Source organism: Callospermophilus lateralis, chromosome 7 (genome assembly GCF_048772815.1).
Source record: "Callospermophilus lateralis isolate mCalLat2 chromosome 7, mCalLat2.hap1, whole genome shotgun sequence".
NCBI lineage: Eukaryota > Metazoa > Chordata > Mammalia > Rodentia > Sciuridae > Callospermophilus > Callospermophilus lateralis.
In genome coordinates this window covers 5,701,335-5,718,778 of record NC_135311.1, presented here as the reverse complement: position 1 = coordinate 5,718,778, position 17,444 = coordinate 5,701,335, and the positions used below count along the sequence as shown (strand labels likewise).

General features: G+C 42.3%; 2 protein-coding genes across 16 annotated transcripts in view; both read left to right on the top strand.

Moving 5' to 3' along the window:
• The window catches only part of Tpm3 (tropomyosin 3), a 28,688-nt gene extending 14,825 nt beyond the window's left edge, over window positions 1-13,863 (top strand). For 3 of the 15 annotated variants that reach the window (XM_076862001.1, XM_076862007.1, XM_076862012.1), the window contains 4 exons: window positions 310-385; window positions 1,815-1,877; window positions 2,127-2,196; window positions 12,834-13,863. In XM_076862001.1, the coding sequence (XP_076718116.1) occupies window positions 310-385; window positions 1,815-1,877; window positions 2,127-2,196; window positions 12,834-12,916 (292 nt within the window). In that variant the 3' untranslated portion in view covers window positions 12,917-13,863. The other 12 variants (XM_076862000.1, XM_076862005.1, XM_076861999.1 and 9 more) reach the window with 10 other exon arrangements.
• Window positions 13,864-15,261: 1,398 nt separating this feature from the next.
• Window positions 15,262-17,444, top strand: part of Nup210l (nucleoporin 210 like) — a 116,839-nt gene continuing 114,656 nt past the window's right edge. The window contains exons 1-2 of the mRNA XM_076861989.1: window positions 15,262-15,460; window positions 17,258-17,394. Of these exons, the coding sequence (XP_076718104.1) occupies window positions 15,276-15,460; window positions 17,258-17,394 (322 nt within the window). The 5' untranslated portion in view covers window positions 15,262-15,275. The remainder of the gene's footprint in view (window positions 15,461-17,257; window positions 17,395-17,444) is intronic.

Below are 17,444 nucleotides of genomic sequence, written 5' to 3'. Positions count from 1 at the left end.
GTCTCTGTTTTGACCACTTTGCCAATCTGCTGGGCAACTTTCAGGCAGAGGCAGATATTACCTTCTCCCCATCGGTACCTTCCTGGCCTTGTATAACAAAGTCAGTGCTGATGCATATATATTTGTGCTTCCCTTGCATTCCCTTCTCCCAGACATGACATATCATGACCATGGTGGTGTTTTTTCATGTGTTTGTGAATTTTTTTTTTTTTTTTTCATTTTGCTGCTTGTTTTTTTGCTGTGTTCCTTTTTCACCTTTCTCCCTCCCCACAACCTGGCTTGTGCCATCCCCGTGACTATCACTAACAGCCGTTGCCGAGAGATGGATGAGCAGATCAGACTGATGGACCAGAACCTGAAGTGTCTGAATGCTGCTGAAGAAAAGGTACTAACCATTAAACCCACAGAGAGGTTCCTTGTATGGTGTGGTTTTGTTTGGTTTTGTTTTGTTTTGCAGCTTCCTCCCCTCCACCGGTTGACTTGTTGAGTGCTTTCTCATCTCTTCATGGAATGCTCCATACTGTCCACTTATTTGGCATCTTTCATCCTTTCTTTCCCAGTTATTTCACTGCCTCTCAACAGGGTCTCTCCTTCCTTGGGGTGATTTGGGGGACTGTTGGGATAGGGCATCCACTCCCACCTCTACCCCAGGTAGTTGTGACTCGTTCCTGATAGTGGTTTCTATCAAGTGTTCTTTCTTTATTAGTGTACAGACATTCTGAGCAGGAGGGTCCAGCTGCTCCTGATGTGTTCCATGGTAGAGGGAGGAGGGTTAATGCTTGCTCAGATTACCAAGGAGCTTCTCTTCCCTAGTATGCCTTCCAACTCTCTACATGATAGGTTCAATTCACGTCTGTGTGTCTCTCTCCCTTTTTTTTTTATTCTCTTCCTCTTCCCCTTTCCTCTCCTGTGGTATTTAAAATGTTCACAGTAAGTGTTCTGAGCTGGAGGAGGAGCTGAAGAATGTCACCAACAACCTCAAGTCTCTTGAGGCTCAGGCGGAGAAGGTAGGGGCTGGCTTGTGAAGGTGACAGGCTTTGGGGCCTGGGCCCAGCCCTGCCCTTGATGAAAGACTGGAGATACCCATTTCTTATAATCCAGTGAGAAATGTCCTCTTCCTCCCCATGACTGTCCATCCATATCCTGGGTTTAATGCAATCTCCTGTGCACTTTGATTGCTTTAGTTAAAATAACGTCATGGTCTTGGGCACCTAGAGTCTTATGCTCTCAGGCTGGTGCTGCTTTGCTGAGAGGCATGATCAGGGGCCCTAATAGACTTTCTTGTAAATAGATAGGGCAACAGAATCAGTTCTAAGACATGAGCAATCAAGACAGATTTCTCTTTATTTTCATGGGGAAGTATTTTAGTCATGTTGACTTAGGGTGTCTTTATTCCTGCTCATTCATCAGTAGGAAGGAAAAACTTTTCATTGATATGAGTAAGATCAAAGCTTAACTCTGGTTTAAAAATAAAGGTCCTGGTCTACTCTCAGGGTATCATGGCTATAAAGAAATAGATGGACTTTAAGAACTGGTTGTCTAAAACTGGGCCTTGCTCTTAACTCTTAGGTCATTCAGCATATTAAATACAAGAGGATATTCAATATAAGAATAAATGTAGGGGCCTGGGGATGTGGCTCAGTGGTAGGGTTCTTACGTGGCATGCACAAGGCACTGTGTTAAATCCCCAGCACTGCAGAAAAAGCAAAAAAAGAGAGAGAGAGAAAGAATATAATAGGAGTAAATGTCATGGGGGCGGGTATTGTCTGTAGGACTAATTTCTACTCTGAAACTTTTATTCTACTTCTTTACAGTACTCTCAAAAAGAAGACAAATATGAGGAAGAAATAAAGATTCTCACTGATAAACTCAAGGAGGTGAGTTGAGGGATTAATGAAATATATAAGAAATTAATATATAATAAACTATAATAATATAATTATATAATATATAATAATTATATAATAATATATGCTAAATAATAAGTTATATAAGAAATCAATGTAGACTTAGATTGGCTGGTTTAGATTCTGCAAATCCATTCTGGAGGTAGGAAATGGAAGAAATAGATATCCTTCTCTTTGAATTGTCATCTCACATTCTGGTTGGTTTTTTGTTTTCCCTAGGCAGAGACCCGCGCTGAGTTTGCCGAGAGATCGGTAGCCAAATTGGAAAAGACAATTGATGATTTGGAAGGTATGGAGCCTGGGGGAGGGATTAAAATAAAGACATAGAGGAGGATTTTGCCCATTGACCATGTACCTTTTTTCTTATATACCAAGGGGAATTGGTAGTGACATGGCACATATGATGTGCCTCATCCTGTCCACAGTCAGGTGAAGTGCGTCAAACCCTAGAATTGGATTTTTATACTTAATCTTTCCTTTTAATAAGACTACCTAGCCAGGTGCTGTGGCACACACCTATAATCCCAGCAATTTGGGAGCCTGAGGCAGGAGGATTGCAAGTTCAAGGCCAGCCTGGGCACCTAAGTGAGACTCTTGTCTCAAAATTAAATAAAAAGAAAGGGCCAGGGATGTGGCTCAGTGGCAGTAGAGCACCTCTGGGTTCAGTCTGTAGTAATGAAACAAGAATGCCTAATATTTTGGACTTTGCCTCCTTCCCTTTAAGGAGATTGGTAATTTCTGCATTTACTTCTCATTGAGTAATCCTAAATCCTTAGTCGGCAAGTTGAAATGGAAGTCATGACTTCAAAAGGCAGCAAGGATGCATATCATCCCCTGGCCACTTTCAGCAGTACCATTCACCATCAAGTTGTAGGGTACCTCTCCAAGAGATGAAGCTGTAAAATAACCTTGTCTCAGAACTGACCAGGGGCATTCTACATACTTCCTGTCCCTGCAATTTGACAACTGCATCCACCATGACAATGGAAAATGTCTTTTGCTTTGAGAACTCGTGAGATGTGCTCCCTTGGTATGCTCTTTGTCCTAGGATGTTCTTTAAAATAGTTCGAAGAGGCAACTTGTAGAGCAAAGGGGGCCATGAATAGTGTTCACAGCTGGTAGGCAAAGAAATGTCACTGTGGATGTGTGCATTCTCCCTTTTCTGTTTATTGAATTCAGTATTATCACTGGTAGAAATTGGGCTAGTGGGTGGGAGTGGTATCCTCTTGAGTGCCTTTGGTAATAGGACTATGCCCAGGTTCTGAATTCTTGCTACAACTGAACAGAGGCATCAAGAAGTGCATTTGGTCCTAGAAAACAGTGGATCTAAGAATAGCCAGTTGTGGCTTCCAGCATAGACGTTTTCTGGTGTTAGACCCATGGTCGCACTTTTCCTAATTTCTAATGATTCCCTCTCTTCATCTGCTTCTGATATCTTTTACTCTGTCCCCTCATTCCTCCCTGTGGTTCCTGTGCCTGTCCAGATGAGCTCTATGCCCAGAAACTGAAGTACAAGGCCATTAGCGAGGAGCTGGACCACGCCCTCAATGACATGACTTCTATGTAACTATCTGACAGCAGAGTGGGGCTGGGATCTTGGCTCATGGGTGGGTGGGGGTACAGGCTTTGCATAGCGTGCTTTCGTTTTGTCCTTTGGAAACTAGACTCTCTACCTTTACTTTTGAAACATTGGTGCTGGTTACTTTGTTTGGCAAAAGCTGGGGAGGCATTTAATCTTGGATCCGTGGTAAATCCTGATATTTTTTATTCTTAGTCTATTTTATACTGATTTTTCTTAATTGTTTTTCAAATGTTGTCCTCTCAGAAGGGGTTCTACTAAAGGTAGAATCTGTACAACTAAGGAAATAGGGCCTAGAGAGCAAGCCTCTTGATGTTCGCCCTAATGCCAAAGTTCAGGGTAAACATCTGAGATGAGAAAGAGCATTCACCTAAGAATCTAGCTGAGTCCCAGAAGCAAGCCAAGCAGTAAACAGCACCAAAAAGTGTTGTTGGGGACTTCATCTGTTTGCTGTGGATCCCTGATCCTTGATGCTAATCTACCTCTTCTTCCTATTAACCCTGAAAAGAAGCCAAATTCACAGGCTATAGTGCCTGGCTCTGTTTTATCATTTCCTGCTGCTGCCTCTTTATTTCCTCTTCCTTTCTCCCAGATTGTTACCTAGATTGATGCTGGTCCTTCTCACCTAGAGAACTCTTACTTTTTATACAGATGACTACCATCGTTTCTGCTCTGTTCTGGATCTGCCCCTTCCTGGGGAACCCAGCGCACACTCTCGCTCTGGATTCTATTGGTCAGCCTGGCTGGTCCCCAAGGCATCAGGGTGCAGGGGACACAAAGCAACTTATGTACTCTATTCTACCCCCACCCCAAATTAAAATGCTAAGCTGCTGAAAGCCTCATGCCACCCTGCATTTGTGTCATTGACAAAGCTGCTGCAAAACGTTGGGGGTGTGATGTGGAGAACAGCTATCATAGGCTCCCCCTCCGTTGACTCAGTAGAATCAAAGCCACTTTTGTGTCTATTTTTTCCTGACATTTAAGCCTGCCTGATTGGAGTCTGTCAGAGTGGGAGGCTAATAGAGGTTCCCTGGGTTAGGAATTCTAGTGTTCTTGAGCTAAATGAGACCATCTGAATCCTTCACTTCCAAGCCCTTAAATCATCTGCTTAGACTGTTTGCATTCCCTCTTAAGGTTCTCTCCTTTGACACAGTAAGGTTGAAAGACCATCACACATGCTTTATCCTTTTCTCAGTGGTTCAGAATGCATCCTCAGACACCCAGTGGACCTGTGTACGTTACTACTAAAATTGTCTAATTGTATCATCCCTACTCGGAAGAACACAAAATGGATTGAATTCTCAACAGCTTTGCATTTTCTTTAAACCTTTCTTACATATTTAAGGCCTGCTAGCATGTGCTAGTGGGATATAAGACAATGGTAAATTATTATTGGAAAGACTAATACAATTATTCATATTTCAAATAATGTGCATGTGAGGATAATGATTTATTATATACATAAATCTCAAAATTGTTCCTGGTTCATATCATAGAAATTAAATATCAACATTTCAGTTAACAATTTACACAGCAGAGATAATTCAGTCTGAATAGTGTAGCTACCAGTTGTACTAATCAAGCATTTAAGTATTGTTCATGTAATATTGAAGTTTCTTAACAGAATAGATGTTTGAAACTTGTTTTTATTTTAAGTAGATACAGCCAGGTGGAAAAGTTTTCTCTAGTTTTAAAACTTCAAGTTTCATGTCAAATTTAGTTTTCTTTCTGTCAATACCATTTCTTCTGACACTAGATTGATTTATCCAGCAGACACATTGGTATTTTCTAGGGTTAGGGTGAGGACACAAAGATGGAGTCACCATCCCCCGTCTCAGGTTGTTTGAATTCTAGTAATAGAACGAGAAAACACGCATAAAGATGGAGCTCTTTTATAATGAGTGCCAAAAGTCTGGGGGTGTTCAGAGGTAGGAAGAGAATGATTCCAGTGGGGATGATTCGGTTAGTAAAGACTCATGATAGAAGGCACAGAGTTGATACTGAATAAACATATTCAAACTTACCTCTTGGGGGCTGAGATTGTAGCTCAGTGGTAGAGTGCTTGCCTAGTATGTGTGAGCACTGGGTTTGCTTCTCAGCACCTCATATAAATAGATAGATAGGTATATCACTATCCACTGACAACTAAAAAAAATGCCTCTTCATTTTCACTGGGATCCAAAAGATTGGATTTTTGCTGAGTGAGGTGGCACATGCCTATAATCCCAGCAGCTCAGGAGGCTGAGACAGGAGGATCATAAGTTCAAAGCCTGCCTCAAGCAGAAAGCAAGGCTCTAAGCACCTCAGTGAGATCTTGTCTCTAAGTAAAATATAGAATAGGGCTGGGGATGTGGCTCAGTGGTTGAGTGCCTCTGAGTTCAATCCCTAATACCCGCCCCCCAAAAAAGTGGAGCATAAAAATGATGACTTTCAATTCTCAGTCATTTGCATACCATTTTTATGACATTTGCCATATTTGCATGTTGCCTACTTTATTATTCAAATCTACTCTTGTTTTTAAATTTGGTGCATTCTTACTCTACAAAATTGTTTTGAAATTAAAAGGTTTAATGTGCTAATGTCTTTTCCTAATGCACATGAAAAAGGGAAGGAAAAGAAAACCATAACTCCAGAGACTTGGGAGGCTGAGGCAGGAGGATTGCAAATTTGAGACAGCCTTGGCAACTTCAACTTAGCAATACCCTTTCTCAAAATAAAAAAGGCTAAGAGCTGGAGATATAGCTCAGTTGGTAGAGTGCTTTGCCTTGCATGCACAAGGCCCTGGGTTCAATCCCCAGCACCACAAAAAATAATAATTTAAAAAATAAAAAGGTCTAAGGATATAGCTCAGTGGTAGAACACCTCTGGTTCAATCCCTAGTACCACGGGGTGGGGGTGGGGATGGGGATAAATGAATATGTAAATAAGTTTACAGATACATACTGTTTGAATACATACTATTACATACACAGTACTAGCAATAAATTTCCCATACTTAGGTGAATATTTGTTGGTTAAGGTATTGTGGTTTACCAGGAGAGTAATTGGGGTCTGAACTAGAGTGGCGATAGGGTTATGGCACTGAAGATGGGTATTTGGAAGAGCCTGACCCCTAAACGTAATAAGGAAAAGTCAAGGTGCCTATTTTTTTTGTGTGTGTGTGTGTTTGCTGGGGATTGAACCCAGGGCCTTGTGCATGTGAGGCAAGCAAGCACTCTACCAACTGAGCCATATCCCCAGCCCTAGGTGCCTGGTTTTAAAACTTGAAAATGGTGATGTTAGAGATGTAAGGAGGTCTTAACATCCTGGTTTGGGGAGCCAGGGGAAAAAGGAGAGAAGAATATATCAAAACATTGGCAGGTATCCAGGTAAAAAGATGCTGAAGCTCAAAGGGGAGAGCTTGATGTGAGAGGTTTGGGGATCCAAAAGGGCGTAGATCGTTTAGGGCATGGAAGCACATTACAAGCATAAAGGACAATTGCAATGTAAATAGAGTTAAAGAGGAAAATCATGTGTCGAAGAGAATGCCAAATGGAACTAGTTTTAGTTTTGGTCCTTGAAGTTGTTTAGTGTGGGATTCAACTTAGCAATACCCTTTCTCAAAATAAAAGGGGTTCTTAATGTCAGCAGATAGGTTGAGAAATAAAAGTAACTGAAGAAAGGTCATTTATTGATACTCTCATAATTCAAGGGTACATTTGAGCATTTAGGTCCCAGGGGGAGAAACCATAATCAAGGGACAGAAGAATACTGATGGAAAGAAGGTGTGTAGGCAGTATGGATAGCTTATAGCAGTATTGCCCGTTTGGCAGTGATGGTTAGTATAGTGGTAGTCATTAGCCGTATGTGGTTGATAAGCACTCAGAATGGCTAGGCTAGAATATGAGAGAGTTAAAATTCTCATTGTATTTATTTTTAGTTCATTTCAATTTAATTAGCCACATGTGTCTAGTGGTTACTCTATTGGACCAGTGCAGTTCTAGACATTTAGTATTTTGAGCAGGAGTTGACTTTGGTGCAGAAAAATATTTCTTAGAAAGGAAAGAAGAGAATAGAGATTGAGAGAAAAGGGAGGTATTTCAGCTTTGGTAGCTCCTACTTTATCCCATGGGCAGGACTATTATGAGCAAAGATAGCCCTACAAGCTGGGGCAATGGATAAAACACAAAATACCATGTAGTGCCCAGTGTTAATGAAAATTCCTCTTTTAATGCTGTGTATCCTTTAAGGAGCCATCCTTTATTACTTGAGCCTGGACTAGCTGTGAGGTTAAGGCTAAGCATCGAACCAAAGCACTTGGCCCCTTAACTTCTTCCCCTCCAGAAACCACAGGCTATTCCTGTAGTTTCGATGAGGAACAAAGTGTGGCTGAACCCAGGTATCTGAAGGGAGGAACTGACCTGCTATGTTCCACAGACTTACCTTAGCCCACACCAGTTTCCTCCTTTCATGTGATATTGTTCAAATATTCCCTGGCTCCAGAGGATGATTCTCTAATAGGGCATTGCTAAACTACCAGACCCAATGGATTCTCTGCTTTGCCTTGTTTTGTTGCTTTACTGTTTCCTGGGACCCAAGAACCTTAATGAACTAGTATCCAATCCTGAATTTCCAGTTATTAGAGCAGAGTTCAAAGCTAAGTTCAAGGTGAGGTGACAACTGACATTTGTCTTTCTGACCTTAGTTTTTAGGGACCTCTGCATTCTGGGTTTATTTAGTAAAGCAATAAAATACTCACATCCCACCCCTGTGTCTCTTTATTTCTTCCCTAAATGGAACAAAACCCTCATTAACCAAGCTGTTTTGAGGGATAAGATCTTAATAATATCCTTCTTTCCTGAGACAGGAGTGGGAATCCCACAAACTAATGTGGACATAAATGAGATCTATGTATAATATGACGTCACAGTTTGAGAAATGAGAGTTCACAGGTTTATCAAGGATGCAATAGCAATTAGACTAGTGCAGCCCCAGGAGTCTTAGAGTTTATAAACTAGTACTGTGCTTCTCAATGGTAAGCTTTGTCATTTAGGGTAGGACAATTCTTGAATATAAAAATGACCCCGCATATTTCTGTTCCCTGGCTAGTAATTACCTTAGAGCCTTCCGGTCATTGAGATAGTAAAAATCTATCAGTATGTATTTCCATATTCTCTGGGAGAGATGAGGGGCAATAAGAACCACTGGTTCTTAGCCAGGTGGCAGTCATCTGTAGTCCCTAGCTACTTGGGAAGGTGAGACAGGAGAATCACTAGAATCCAGTAGTTTGGGGCTAACCTGGGCAACATAACAAAACCCTGTCTTGTCTGTTAGAACAGAAACAGAAAAAAAAAAAAAAAAAAAAAAAAACCACACTAGTTTAATGGGTGAAATTTTAAAAGTCCTAGGGGCCAGGAGTGACGGTACATGCCTGTAATCCCAGCCACTCAGGAAGCTGAGATGGGAGGCTAAGACAGGAGGATTGCAAGTTTGAGGTCAGCCTCAGTGACTTAATAAGGTCCTAAGAAGCTCAGTGAGACCCTGTCTCAAAATAAAAAGAGCTCAGGATGTGGCTTAGTGGTTAAGTGCCCCTGGGTTCAATCCCTGGTACCAAAAATGTGAAAAATAAAAAAGCTCCAGGGAAGGGAGGTGAAGCTCAGAAGCAGGATGCTTGTCTAGCATGCTTGAGGCCCTTGGTTGTACTCAGCATTACAATAAAGGAAGTCTACCCTGATTTCTGCCTTCCCACAACTCTTCCTATTGGGGATTCTACCCAGTCCTTACGCCTGATAGGCAAATGCTCTGCCATTGAGGTTTTGTTTTTTGAGACAGTCTCCCTAAGTTATGAGGCTGGCCTTAAACTTGCTCTCTCTCTCTGCCTCAAGGCTCCTAAGACTGAGATTATAAGCATGGGCCACTGTTCCCAGCCCTAATTTTGCTCTGAAATGTAGTGTCATTCCTTCTCAGGCTCTTTATATATGCATGCTTTCTGTGTTGATAGTGTGCTGTTGTGATGGGCAAAAGGTGCAACTTATGCAGTCCAGAGGGAGAAATAAAGAATGTCCATGTGCTTCTGCCCTAGCCAGTGCTTTATTCACTCAAATCATTCAATACAGTTTCACTCTATAGGTTCTTACTCAAGAAAACGTCAATCCTTAATGCTAGGCACTGCAATAGACATAATCACTTCACAGCAAACAATTCTAGATTAATTCTAAGCACTGTAAACACAATTATCATGACAGGCTAATGACAGACATTTCTTCTGCATGCTAAGTTCAAGTGTCAGATCAAAAGTCTCAAGCTTTAGGCTTTAAGTCTAGCAGATGCATGCACACTCACTCAGACCATGGTGACCAGATCAGGAACCAAGGCAGGCTCTTCCTGGGGTGGAGCTGACGGCTGGCTGAGGAGAAGGTCATAGGGAGAAGTTGTGGCTCTCACCAGGGTCAAGATGTGGCTGTAGAGTTGGAGAGCTGTGAGGAAAATACAGAGGATCAGCAGACGTGAAAAGTGTTGGAGTGTCAGTCCCAGGTCCTCATCAGGCTCTCAGCTTGAGGGCATCATCATTGTCAGCTTCCACGGATCTCTCTCAGTGACATCATTTACCCTGGGGTTAAAATATCTGGTCTGGTGGTCCCCACCCTGATCTTTTTGCCTTTTTCTCTTTTCCATATTGAGGTTCTGAGATCAATTTGAAACAAGCTATAAAACATGAAGAAACTTACTAATGAACTTCAGAGGCTGATATTAGAAGTAGATCAGAATTGAGTGTTTTAAGTTGTATCTGAATTCCCCATAACTCAATTCCCCCATAAGGTGTACTCAGAAAAAGCCAGTGGACTTGAGCACCTTACTCTTTGTATCAGGAATGATTTGAGTTATAAGAAAAAACATTATGGTAGCATAAATAAGTATGGGATTTATTTTTGTCACTTAATAGGTCTAGCTATGAATGACTATAGTCAAGATATAGCTGGAGTTTCTTTGATTCTCTTAAGGTTAAAATAATTAGCTCCCATATCTAAGGCAAGAAGGAGAGCTGAAGTTTTCTAAGAAGTTCCCAGCAGATTCTTCCTCTATATCCCATTGGCCAGAACTGGATCCTGTGATCACCTATAGCTGGAAAGGAGGATGAAAATAAGGAACAGAGTAGTCTTGATTGATGTACACCAGTAGTAGATCTTTGCATGGACTAGGCACACTGTTTATTTAGAAAATAAGGGAAAATTGGATATGGATTGGATAGGCCTCTTATCACACAAGAAAAAGCATTTGTCTGGGTACAGTGGCACACACCTGTAATCCCAAAGAGTTTGGAGGCTGAGGTGAGAAGATCTTAAGTTTGTAGCCAGAATATAGCGAGATGCTCAGTAACTTAGTAAGACCCCTGTTCTCAAAATAAAAAAGGGCTGGGGATATAGCTCAGTTGGTAGAGTGCTTGTCTTGTATACACAAGGCCCTGGGTTCAATCCCCAGCACTTCAATAAAAGGTGGGGGGCTAGGAATGTGACTCAGTGGTAAAACACCCTTGGGTTTAATCTCCAGCAAACCCCCCCCCCCCCCTTAGAAAAAAATGTAGATTTGAGTGGGTGGTAATATTTATCCCAAACTGCTATGTGTAATGTTGTGTCGAATGCTTTTACAGCAAAATGTTCAACTGTCCCGTTCCCTTCAAACCCTGGTTATTATTAATGCATTTCTTCTAAGCCAACGCATCTTCCCTCTTTGCCCTGTTTTCACTTGTCTCAGTTTCTCAACCCAGGGAATAAATACAGTGAAGGAGGTAATTTTTTTCTCCCTCAAAATGTTGTCCAACCAACTTGTCAGTCCAAATTTCTGATTTCTCTGTTGGTCTTTCCACCAACTGACTGACTCTTGCTGCCCTCTGTCTGAGTCCTCCTTGCATCCATCCTACCTTACAGATGCATGTTACATATACCAACCAGCTAGTTGAAAGACTCAGATTTACTTCTGGTACTTTACTAACCTTCCCTTTTTCTCTTTCTCCTCCTCTTTCTCCTCTCCTTCTCTTGTTTTCCCTCCTCTTCTCCGTTGCTGCTGCAGAGCGTCTCTACAGCCAACTTGAGCGAAACCGCCTGCTTTCTAATGAGCTGAAGCTAACGCTGCATGATCTGTGTGACTGATGGGCAGGGCTCACAGATGCCCAGTAAACCACTGACCTGGACCCCAGCAAAAAAAGCTGATTGTCTTTTAAAAAGTTATTATTTTGCCCTAAGCAAGTTGCTTTTTAATTGGGGCAGTTAGAACACTGTTGATTTCCTAATAGCATTGTTAAGTTAGAACAGTTGGATACTGCATTTTTATTCCTTTAAAAGAGATGATGAGTTATGAAGGAAAGGGCCTGAGATTATAGTGAAAACTTTTCTCCCGTTTCACTGCTGCTCTTTCATGTGTGCACTGACTATAGGATATGTTCTTTTGCATGGATGTTTTCTAACAATAAAGAGATTGACTTTACAAGATGTTGTAACTGCTTCATCTGCAGGCTGAAGGATGGGCCCTTCCAACTGGGTGGAAAAAAGGGAAGGGAAAGAGGGTGTGGGATATGAATATGGATCTTTGTTGCCATCACCTTCTCTGAGTGAAGGTTTGAATATTTTTCTCCCCTCCTTAGAGCACTCAGGTTTGCTTGCTTAATAGATGAGGTGCTCCTTGATGGTTAGCCACCAGTTTTCTTCCTAATATTTCCCCTCTTGCTTCCTTTTTCTGGTTTTATGTTTAATTGCAAGTAACTTGTCACAGGCTAGTTCTGGCTAATGGCTCTGCAAAAACTAAGTATATGTTTAGATAGTATTCTTGGCTTTGTTTTCTTTGGCTTAGCCATGAGGACTTGTTTATTTATCCCACCAACTATTTCTTTCCCCTTTACTTTTTAGAGAAAACATGTAGTACATGAGGATTTCCTATGCTCTTTTCAAGTTGAGATTCTGGTGTTTCACTGGTGGAAATATGTCCATCCTTGTTTGCAATGGTTAGACTGCAGTGAACCTTTGCAAGCAGACATTTGTTCCCTGCACAAAACCTAGAAGAGTGGATGGCTGAAGCTTCAGGCCTGCTCCTTCAGTGACTGAAATTGAAAGCCTTGGTTGGGTGTGGGAAGGAGAGGAAATGGCTGATAAGGTCCTCCACTCCCTCCCCCAGGAAGTACAGCTACTTAGCAACTTTGCAACTTCAGTAGGCAAGCCAGGGGCCCTGCACAAACCCAGTGAGGCAATAGCTCACTGTTGTGGTTGAGAAGGCAGCTGCTTTCTTAGTCTGCAGCTTCCCTGAAGCAGGACCAAGTCCAGAGAGTGAACAGACCCGGAAATTTACTTTTGATAACTTCTCTCCTTTATCCCCATTAGATAAGCTGAAATGCACCAAAGAGGAGCACCTCTGTACACAAAGGATGCTGGACCAGACTCTGCTTGACCTGAATGAGATGTAGAGCTCCCCAGTCCCGCCCTGCTGCTGCTCCTCCCTCTGACCCTGACTCCGCCTGAGGCCAGCCAGCCCGCCGGAAGCTGACCTTGAAACTGAGGGCTGATCTTTAACTGGAAGGCTGCTTTCTCCTTTCAACACCCCCTCGACCCCCTACCCCCTTGTCTTTTTCACCAAACTGTCTCTGCTTCTTCCCAGAGATTCCAGCTGGGCTAGAGGCTGAGCACCTTTGGGAACAGCATTTAAGGGAATGTGAGCACAACGCAAAGTGTCTTTAAAAGCATGTTGTGATGTACACATTTTGTAATTACTTTTTTTTGTTGTTACAGTAACCATTTGTAAAACATTCCAAATAATTTCATAGCTCTGAAGCAGCAATCTAATTCCCTTCTCACTTTTGGAAGGTAACTTTCCAGCCTAATCCCTATTGCCCTCTCCATAGAGGAGGAAAAGAGGAATGGGCCTGCCTTACTGAGAGCCAAACAGAGCCCAGGGAAAGACTCTACTATGGCAAACCTCATTGCTCTGTGCAAAGTACCAGCCAAACCAGAAAGGTGATTCCAAGAGGAGTTAGCCAAAAAACAAAAACCTTGCTATTCAGGTTTTGTTTTATTTTTAGCTTTAAGGTATCTTTAGACAACTGTATTCTTATTTTTTACTTTTTTTCATCAGAAATGACCAAATTAACATGGTGAGACCTCTGAGACTTTTTGTTTTTCTGGTGCTGGGGATTGAACCTAGGGCCTCGTGCTTGTTTGGCAAATGCTCTACCACTGAGCCATATTCTTAGCCCTGAGTCCAAATTTTTCTCCCATCTCTACCCACTTCCCAAGTGTTCACAGAATGGATCATGGACCCCTTAATCTTGCGTGACCACTTAATTGCTCTCCTGCTTGCTTGAAAAAAAAAGAAAGAAAATTATGTTTGGCCACTGATTTAGCCATATGAACTCATCTCATCACCCTTTTCTGGGTCTGAAGCTGCTGTATCTAAAAGTGCCATCTCATTGTGCTTTGTATCAGTCAGTGCTGGAGAATCTTGAATAGCTTATGTACACAACTTTTTAAATTTTATATTATTTTGAAACTGCATCTTTGGGGTGGGGTACCTGGCCACCTCGTCTGGCTGTGAGAATCCTGCAGTCTGGGCTGGCAGTGTGCTGATCTTTCAAAGTTTCTTTCCCAGCCCAATCCCCACTTTTTTAGATGAGGTTTCGTGAGGTCTGTTAGGTGTACATCCTGCAGCTTATTGGCTTAAAATGTATTCTCCTTTGTTGTGGTCTCTTTGGGGCCAGTTGGGAGAAAGACAAACAATAGTGCAACTGTTTTGATACTGAATATTGACAAGTGTCTTTTTGAAATAAAGAACCAGTCCCTCCAAACTTCAGATCTACTTGAGTTTTATTTATTAAACCAAATGTGCTTTTTTCCACAGGAGCTGTGAGGTTTGAGCTAAAAATCAGATCTCATTGGGTGGTAGCAACAGGATTTAACATAGACAAAGACTGGGTTCAAAACATAGCTCTCAAAATTCCTAATTGTATTTCCTGATATAAATCATTTAGGGTTGTCTTGTAAAATGGGGATGACATGTATTGTCAGGGCAAAGTGAAGATTGGAAATAAAGTGTGTGGTTTTAGTAGACTGTTCCTAGGCGAGTCTTTCAGTTAATACCTTACTGGATATTTGGAGAAAACACATTAAATTAACAAGTGCTCCCAAAGTATTTGCTTAGAGACAGGCTGTATGAGTGGATGGCTTTCAAAGCTGCCTTTGAGACTGGCATTTCCTGCACTCTGGCCTTGAAGTGTGATGTGTATCTGACTTCCTAGTTAAAATTACAGAGCTCCCTTGACAAAGTCCAGCTGTTTATAGACTGGAAATTTTTCCGTTTACAGGCATAGAACAGTAAATTATTGCAGAAAAGTTTTTTTTTTTTTTTTTTTTAATCTAGGAGCCAAACAATAGACAACGGAATGAGAAGTTAAGCTTGGAGAAATGTTTGTTATACATTTCTGTTTGTTCCTTACTATTGAAAAAACTTGCCATACTTTTTTTTTTTTTTTTGGCAGGGGGCGGGGTGGTTTTCTGGGTATCAACACCCCCCACCCCGACCTTAAGCGGGTAAGCACGGGAGGCCAGCACTCTGAGCTACACTCCCAACACTGCGAAGTGCAAACCTAGGAACGTAGCCCTTTAAGTTCCTAAAACTTCAGCAAAAGTTGGGGAAGGCCTAAGTGTTGAATTCCCACAATTCCCAGCCGGCCAGAGATCCCGCCTCCTGTTGACGTAGAGCCTTCCGATTGGCTGCTGTGGGCGCGGACGCGCAGCTCTGGCGGTGCGGGAATCAGAGGCCTGGCGGTCGCCATGATAAACCTCGGAGCCACGGTGCTCCTTTGCTGCGTGCCTCTCGGTCGCCTCCTGTGCCTGTCACTGGCCTTGTTTGGGAACCTCGCCAACAAACTTAACGTGCCGCAGGTGTTGCTGCCCTTTGGCCGGGAGCCAGGCCGGGTGCCTTTCCTGCTGGAGGCACAGCGGGGCTGCTACATCTGGTGAGGGATGGTGGGGTCTGTCCTCACGCACCCCGTCCCTCCCAGCGAGGACGGAGCGCGGCTCCGTGAGATCCCACAGGAGGGCTGCGCGGTCGCCGGGCGTGACAGGCCCACCTTCTGTGTGGGGTGTGCCCTACTCGCGCGAGAGCTGTTGGGTCGGGAAACGGGCTGGTTCCGGGAGGGAAGGTCCCCTGCGGCGGCTCCCCACGGAGGGTCTGGAACCCCGCTGAACCAAGCGCTTTTACTGGGTTAACCGACCGACTTTGTTCAGTCTGGAGCAGTACTGTTGGTCCCCAGTTTATGAGGAAACCGGCGCTCGAGGCCACAAAGGGTAAAGCTTCCTGGAAGACCATCTGGTGAGGAGGGGAGAGCTGCCCGGGACATGAAAGTTGTCGCCCTTATTCAAGGAGCCTTGCCAGAAATTTGAGGACAAGGGGTTCTCAACTCTGGAATATTGAGTGACCTTGACTAAAGATGGATTTTGTGGTGTGAGAGAAGAACCTGTTAAGTTCTGTGGTTATCCAAGCAGTGAGGGAACCCAACCAAAGGGAGCTCTAAGACACCAGAGCATTCATCCTAAATGGAGTAGATTTCCCTTTACTGTTTCTTAAAAGAAGCAATGGGGTGTTTTCCAAGAAATTCACCTTTCATTTTATGAGGAAGTAGGGGAATTAGGCTTATAAAGTGACCCAGTGTGGTGTATTTCCTGACTCAGAGGATGATGCAAGGAATCTTCCCAGAATTGCAAACTGTTTTTTCCGTCCATCCAGAAATATTAATTTTTTTGGCATTTTGTGTTGGATTCACACCTCATTATTTAGCCAACTTTTCCATCTAAGATAGCAGCCCAGTTTCTAGGATTAGAAAAAAATCATTTCTTAAAGTATGGGAAAGTCCTGTTTCTCAGAAATATAACATCAGTCCTGGAAATATAACATCAGTGCTATTTTTACAGATGGAGGGAAGAATTAATCTTTTTTTTTTTTTTTAAATTTATATATGACAATGGAATGCATTACAATTCTTATTACACATATAGAACATAATTTTTCATATCTCTGTACAAAGTATATTCACACCAATTCGTGTCTTCATACGTGTACTTTGGATAATAATGATCCTCACATTCCACATTTATAACCCCATACCCTTCCTTTCCCCTCCAACCCCTCTGCCCTATCTAGAGTTTTTCCCATGCTCCCCCGCCCTATCCCACTATAAATCAGCTTCCTTATATCAGAAAAAACATTCATCATTTGGTTATTTGGGATTGGCTAACTTAGCATTATCTTCTCTAACTCCATCCATGAATTAATCTTATTTTAACATTGATCTTATTTAAAATTTTGAGGGAAGAATATAATTTAGGGGACATTGCACAAAAGATCACTGGGAAAAAGTTCTGATCATCTCTCCCATTTTGATCCTGTGTCCCTAATCAATGTTCCCACTTTATTTATTTTTTTGATACTGGGGATTGAACCCAAAGGTGCTTTGCTGCTGAACTACATTCCCAGTGCTTTTTATTTTATTTTTTATTTTGAGACAGGGTTTTGCTAAGTTGCTGAGGGTCTTGCTAAATTGCTGAGGCTGGCCTCAAACTTGCCATCCTCCTGCCTCAGTTTCCTGATTCCTGGGATTATAGGCCGGTGCCATTGTGCCCAGCAAATGTTCCTACTTTAAAGAGTGTCATTTTAGTTTGCCCAGTAGTATGTAAAATGGAAGACATAGAAATCTCTTCAAAAAAATTAGCTTTGACCCATGTATCTTACACTCTGAAGTATTTTGTTCTGGCAGGCATTCCACCCATCATGACGCAGTAACTGTTGAGCCTTTATATGAAAATGGCACCTTATGTTCCCAAAGAGCTGTACTTATTGCTGAATCTACCCAACCCATACGCCTCAGCAGTATTATTCTTGCTCGAGAAATAGGTATGTTGAGAGCAAAAACTGTAACACTTTGGGATAGAATGGTCTGATAT